The 7280-nt window shown below is 44.7% G+C and overlaps 1 protein-coding gene across 1 annotated transcript in view; it reads left to right on the top strand.

Annotated features, from left to right (window-relative positions):
* Nucleotides 1-7280, top strand: part of IL17RC (interleukin 17 receptor C) — a 49067-nt gene that overhangs the window by 14742 nt on the left and 27045 nt on the right. The window contains exons 6-8 of the mRNA XM_015421532.1: nucleotides 1064-1105; nucleotides 3584-3701; nucleotides 3795-3930. Coding sequence (XP_015277018.1) covers nucleotides 1064-1105; nucleotides 3584-3701; nucleotides 3795-3930 — 296 coding nt within the window. The remainder of the gene's footprint in view (nucleotides 1-1063; nucleotides 1106-3583; nucleotides 3702-3794; nucleotides 3931-7280) is intronic.

Genomic DNA, 7280 nt, shown 5'->3' with positions numbered 1-7280 from the left:
AAAAGAGGTGCAGGAGCTCATTAGCATAACTCATTAGCATAACTTATTTGCATATGCCACACCCACTGACATCACCGGAAGTGTGTCAGAAGGCAACACCCACTGCTCAGGCTTCATTGGACTGTTTTGGATTGCTAGCTATGGGGGGGAACGCACAGATCCCCCATGGCCCACCCCCCAATCAAGCCCCCGCTGCCACCCCAAACCAGCCAGGTGCTGGGAAAGCTGGGTGGCGGGGCTCCAGAGGCCTTCCCCAGGCTCTGTGCCTCAGGCCAGGTGGGGTGGGGGCTCTGTAACTTACCTGGCTGCTTCTTACTCCTCATGGCCCGGGGCTGCTGGAAGCAGGGGGCGTGGCTTGTTGCATCTGCCCGCCCCCTGGGCTCTTTACTGCCGGAGCTCCGCTCCTGTGGGCACTTGCAGGAAGCCTTTGGCAGGTTGACTCTGTGGCATTATAGCCCATTGAAGTTCCTGCCCTCCCTAAGCTCCAGCCCTCCTCAAGCTCCAGCCCCCAAATCTCCAGATATTTCCCAACCTGGAGCTGGCAACCCTACTCTGAAGGTCTCTTGCCTTGAAAACTCCCCAAGGGTTGCCGTATGTCAGCTGCAACATGACGGCAAACCCCCCCCCCAAAAAAAAACCCTCTGCTCACCAGATCTCTGCACCTTCCCCTCTTTTTAAAAAAAATAATATTTTTATTATTTGAAATTGAACATGTTACAAACAATAGAGTCAGTTATACTTCAAATTATTACAAAATTACATCATCCAATACAACACTGTACTAAGCCTCTTAGAAGAATAACAGATCTTGATAATGCGGGTTGTCCGGAATTATGTTTCTTTCTGTTAAATACCCTATTAAAGGAAACCATAATGTTTGAAACAAATTCGTGACCATAGACTGAGATGAGATTTTTCCTAGGACAAAGTGGTCCCATAATTATTATTTTTTGCCACATTGATCATGTAGGACAAGATATGTCTCTCCATTTTTTTGCAATTACTATTTGTGGTATTGCTAACAGGTAAGATAATAATTTTATTGTGTTTTTATTCTCTTTAGAATTTGCCCAGTGTGCGAGGAGGACTGTCTCCGGCCTTTCTGGTAAGTAGTGTCCTGTGATTATGTATGCACCTTCCCCTCTCACGGCCAGAGACATGTCTGGGGGGGAAAAACCCAAGTGGCAAAATACTCTAGGATTAGAAATAAGCAAATAAAAAGTGCTCTACTTTTGCAATCTATATAGCAATATTTTCCAAGTGCGGTGGATTACGTGGCAACCCTTCCAGATTAAGAACTTTGCAGAGCGTGCAGTAGATCCCTCAGATGAATGCTGGAACTCACCATCTCTATTCTCTTTATTTAAGTAAGCTGTAGTCCACTCCAAATTGAAGATTTGAGGCAGGTAGTACAAGCAATGTCCTCCCTGAGGTAAAATGTGCCGAGTTCATGAAACTTCCCCATTCTTTTGAGGAGTCATTACATCGTGCAAATCAGCCTCACGGGATACTTCTTCTCAATGTGCTTTCATGTTGAATATGTTGCCTGTACTTACCTTTGCGAGTTATTCAGAAGTGTATTATTTAGATAAAAAGTGCAGATAAGGGATCGGTGTGGCAATCTGCATTTTGAAGACAGATCTAGTTTCCTGGGAAACGATGGTAATTAACCTCAGGCTTGCTGAGGAAATAATTCCCAACTTGTCCTACCTTTTCGGTAGGCACTATAATACTCAAACGTGCTGTGCACTTTATAGGTATAGAAGGGAACCTAGTTACCCAGGTTTCTAGAAAGATATACTCTAGCCCTGGGTTGGCTTCCTTGCAGATTTTTTAATTCTTACGGTGGACGCACACATTGCTGTTAAATTCAAGATTGTTAACTACATATATATATACATCTAGATTATGCATTGCATCATTATTATTAATGGACAGGTGGTAGTAAATCATTGGTATCCCAAGTAGGCACGGTGTTTCCCCCCCCCCCCTCCTTCCCATTCAGTTGACTAATGCTGCATACAACAATCATGGATAGGTTTGGCAATATTCTTTGAACTGAGGGTGTGTAGTCGTAACAGCCTTACATCCAAGATTGGGAGATGGGTTGATGAGGACACAGGGACTAGCTAATCAGCACCATCCATGCCTGGTTTGACCCCATTCAGACTTGACTACTGCAAAAAGCTGCAGAAGAGGGTGCTTCAGTGGTAACTCCCCAGGAGAAATTAAAGATACATATAGACTGAAGTTAGTGAGGGCACTTCCAAACTCCTGTCAAAATGTTACATCCTTCTTCACTTTTAGTGGCAAAGGGGTTCCATAAGCTAATGTGGACTGTTGTGTGAAAGAGGGAAAAAAGAAGCAGGAAGAACATTGCTTCATCTCTGCATCCCCAGTTTTGCAAATGCATCTGTATTGTTATGGTTGCAGATTTTCTTTAATAATGTGACAGCTGAATGTATAAACAAATGGTTGTATATGTGCTACTTTCAAAACTGAAAGGTGGGAAGCATACCAGACAAAAACAGAGGAAGGAATTCTAACCCAGAACAGACTAGGTAACCAAAAAGGTTGCATTTTTAAAAAAATGTTTGTATAGAGTTAACACTGTCTCCAAAAAAGGCTAAAATTATAATCCAAAATCTTTAATAAAATTACAAATATTAAAACCCATGCATCACAAAACAACAGTCTTTGGTTACCTTCCCCTAGTGTATAAAACTCTTTTAGTAAAATTGGACTTGTATACATGGGGATGACACACAGTTACAAGCATCATTCCTATGACCAGGTACATTTACAACTCGCATAAAATAAATGTTGCAGATGTACCATGTTACTAAAAAGGTTTTATACACTAGGGCAGGGGTGTCGAACTCATTTGTTATGGCGGGCCGGATTCGACATAAATTGGACTTTGTCAGGCCGGGCCATGTGTGTCATAAAATGTAACACCAGGTAGCGGAGATATAAACTGTATAAAGGACACAAACACAAAGATTTATTTTTACTTAAAATAAAAACATGCTTGAAACATTAGCACTTTGCAATATTTTGTTTATTTAACAGTCTCTGATAACTGACACTTGTTGCTCTGAATTATTGCATCAAAATGTCTGTGCTGTTGCAATCGAGGAGGGGGAGGGGCCTCAGCCCAGTGCAGGGAGCAGAAGCTTGCCTATCTCTCCTGAGCGATTGAGAGAGTCTGGGAAAGCAAGCTATGACGCAGCAGCAGAACTGGAGGAGGAAGAAAAAGACAGCCAGTCCTTTGCGGGCCTGATAGAAGCCTTCTGGGGGCCTGATTTGGCCCCCGGGCTGCATGTTTGACACCCCTGCACTAGGGGGAAGTACATATATGTGTAACCAAAGATTCTTGTTTTGTGATTCTTAATATTAGTTACTTGATTAAAGTTTTCTTTGGAAAAGCATACTGGGATCACGAAGGAATGTGCAAGACTGATGGGTGGTCTATAATATGCTGGTATGTGATGTGAAAGTTGGGATCACACCACAGGTGAAAAACGCTCTGTGGCCATTGACAGTGGTATGCCTGTCTTCACGTCGTTCCTTTCCTCTCCAGGGCTCTCTCCATTTTGACTGCTTCCCAGTTGCTCTGAGCGGGGAGCTGCACCTCGCAGCCTTCACCAACCCCTCTTATGAATCTGTGCCTGTGCTAAAACACACACACCACGGACCAAGTGAGTGCCCACCTGGGGGTCAGAGCCACCTCAGGCCATAGCCACTCTCTGGCCCGCCTTACTGATTGTGTTGCTGGTGTTTTCTGCCCACAGACTGCAGCTGGCATAATGCAAAAGATAGGATCCAGCTCTGCCAAGGTATGTCGCCATGCCAGCATCCAGTCCATCCTGTTCCTCCGACGAAGGCAGGAATCAACCAAACCCCTTTTTTGATTAAGACCATTCCATTGTAACTTGTTCAGAATATTTTAAAAAAGTCCTTTCTGGGCCCAAACCTAAGGTTCATCAGCCAGTCAGATGCCCCAGTGAAGTTCACAAACATAGCAGGATGGACATAGTTTTTTGTTTGTCTCCAGCATCAGCTAATTGCAAATATTTGTGGCAGAACAAAGTGTAGAATCAATACCAGGACCGCAAAGGGCTCCAAATTTGTATAGCTGGCCTTTCTGCATATTAAGTACTCATATTTACAGACAAATGAAACTTGCCAACATTCAGATTTTGCTCAGGTAGGGATGCCAGCCTCCAGGTGGGGCTTGGGGATCCCCCAGAATCAGGGCTTTTTTTGTAGAAAAAGCCCAGCAGGAACTAATTAGCATAATAGGCCACACCCAACAGCTGAAACTCATTAGCCTATCAGGCCACACCCTGACACCACAGCTCCTTAGCATATTAGGCTGCAGCCCCATGTTGCCAGAAGTATGGTCATCCAGCCACACCAACCTTTTGCTTCTTATTCTGTTTACCTTGTTTGTTGTCAAAACCCAGGGCCTTTTTTTGTTGCAGGGACTCCTTTGCATGTTAGGCCACACACGCATACTGTAGCCAATCCTAATGAGTTTCTGCTGTTGGGTGTGGCCTGTTATGCTAATGAGTCCCTGCTGGGTGTGGCCAACTCAGGAGCCAGCCGGAACTCCGTTCCTGTGCGTTCCTGCCCAAAAATAGCCCTGCCCAGAATTATACCTAATCTCCAGACTACAGAGATCAGTTCCCCTGTGGAAAATGGATGCTTCGGAGGGTGGACTCTAGGGCTATTGTACCCCACTGAGCTCCCTGTCCTCCCCGGGCTCCTCCCCCCAAACTCCAGGAGTTTGAATTAATAGGTGGTGTTTTATAAATTAATGAATTAAGACAGTTGAGAGCCAGTTTGGTGTAGTGGTTAGGTGTGAGGACTCTAATCTGGGAGAACCGGGTTTGACTCCCCACTCCTCCACTTGCACCTGCTGATGTGACCTTGGGTCAGTCACAAGCTCTGGCACAGCTGTCCTTGAAAAAGAGCAGTTTCTGTCAGAGTTCTCTCAGCCCCACCCACCTCACAGGGTGTCTGTTGTGGGGAGGGGAAGGGAAAGGAGTTTGTAAGCCACTCTGAGACACCTTTGGGTAGTGAAGGGCGGGGTATAAATCCAATCTCTTCTCTTCCTCTTCTTCTTTCCCAACCTGGATCTGGCAACCCTACCGCCCCATCCCTTGCTGGTGGTCCGGGAGGGACCTGACAACCCTATTTTACTGAATGTTAAAGTTACAGGGAGAGGTTCTGTCATAGGAGGCACAACATATGCTTTAGAGGCTGATAATCCCAAATTCAGTTCCTGGCATGTCAAATTAAAGGCTTTCTCAGGTGTTGAGTAAGACTTTTCTCTGCCTGAGATCCAGGAAAGCCACTGCCAGTCCTGGTAGGCAGCCCTGAGCTTAGAAGGAGAGCTGCGACCGTGTTTGCTGGTCGTTTTTTTTTTGGGGGGGGAAAGGGAATACATTCGATGTATTGAAGTATGTAATATATGCTATGTTATGTATTGTTTGAGTTATATGGAAGCAGGATTAAATACTTTAAAAAAAAGCTGTCACATGTTTATGCATATACACTGTATGCAAGTAATATATGAGAGACCTCTCAGTTGATACAAGATCAGAGTTATAGGAACCACTAGGGAAACGTTGTGTATATAATGCAATAGATACTATATTGAAATTTGATACAAAGTGTAAATTAATTTTTAAAGTGCTTAATTCATAAATGTATAAAATACCACCTACTAATTCATACATAAGAATCTCAATATTATAAACAGATCACAATACATTAAGAGAATCACAATACATCAGTATATTAACGAAGCTTCCGTCTTGAGTCTTCGTTTCGCTCCTAAACTTCCTCAGAAGTAAATTCTCTTATTCATCGTTTTGCTACAAGACAAACATTACAAGCACATATCATAAAGAAGGTATCATAAGAGAATTTACTTCTGAGGAAATTTAGGAGCGAAACGAAGACTCAAGCCGGAAGCTTCGTTAATATATTGATGTATTGTGATTCTCTTAATGTATTGTGATCTGTTTACAACATTGAGATTCTTATGTATGAATTAATAGGTGGAATTTTATAAATTTATGAATTATGCACTTTAAAAATAAATTTACACTTTGTATAAAATTTCAATATAGTATCTATTGCATTATATACAGAACGTTTCCCTGGTTGTTTCTATACACTGTATGCAAGCATGGAATCCACTGGAGGATTTGGCATCCCCAAGAGCGCACACTGAAAACACATTGGCCCTGCCTCCTGAATGCTCAGAAAATGTGAAGATTTGCATAGGTCCTGATTTGCATGGTACATTCTGTTGCCGTCATTTGGAAGCATTCAGCACAAGCACAGACAGGCCCATTTATCCTAAATTATTGGTAGGAATGAACCCTGTGAACCACAAAAGAGGTGCCTGCAGGTGTAGGAAGAGTTCAGTGAAGACAGATGCTGGTCAAATCCTATAATACACGTCTGCTTTGCTGAACCTTTGTTGGTTCAAATTTCTGCTTGTCCAGTGTGAGATTCAGTCTGGACAGCTCCCCTGCTGAATGAGTGCAAACTTCTACGGGAATCCAGAGGGCCTAACTGCATGTTAACGTAATTCCCAAGCAGCACAGGCCCGATGAGGATGAAGTCCACAGTGTGCAGGGAGCCAGGGGAGCCTTGGCGGGTGGGCAGCTGGGAGCCGTACAGGGCTTGCTGCTGTTGCTGCTGGTGGGGGTGGGAGAAGACTTGGCAGGCGGCGGGGACCCACACAGGGCTCGCCACCGTTGCTGCTGGCTGGGGGGGGGAGAAGCATGGGCGGGCGGGCAGCTGGGACCTGGGCAGGGTTTGCCGCCATTGCTGCTGTGCTGGGCTCACCTGTGGCCGCCTCCTCCTCCTCCTCAGTGAGGACCTTCTCCTGCTTCTGCAGGCCAGGAGCTGTGGGGAATACTCCCCCCACCTCGACGAGTATCACCGGTTCCACTTCTTGTGTTTATCGAATTCCCTCTTGAAGCCGTCCATGCTTGTAGCTGCCACCACCTCCTGTGACAGGGAATTCCATGTGTTAATCATTCTTTGGGTGAAGAAGTACTTCCTTTTATCCGTTCTAACCCGACCGCTCAGCAATTTCATGGAGTGCCCACGAGTTCTTGTATTGGGAGACAGGGAGAAAAGTACTTCTTTCTCTACCTGCTCTATCCTATGCATAATCTTATAAACCTCAAGCACGTCACCCCTTAGTCGTCGTTTCTCCAAGCTAAAGAGCCCCAAGCATTTTAAACCTTTCT

Source organism: Gekko japonicus, unplaced genomic scaffold, assembly GCF_001447785.1.
Source record: "Gekko japonicus isolate JY-2015 unplaced genomic scaffold, Gekko_japonicus_V1.1 scaffold1237, whole genome shotgun sequence".
In the NCBI taxonomy this organism is placed as follows: domain Eukaryota; kingdom Metazoa; phylum Chordata; class Lepidosauria; order Squamata; family Gekkonidae; genus Gekko; species Gekko japonicus.
Note: the sequence above shows the minus strand (reverse complement) of the source record. Positions and strands in the feature narration are given on the sequence as shown.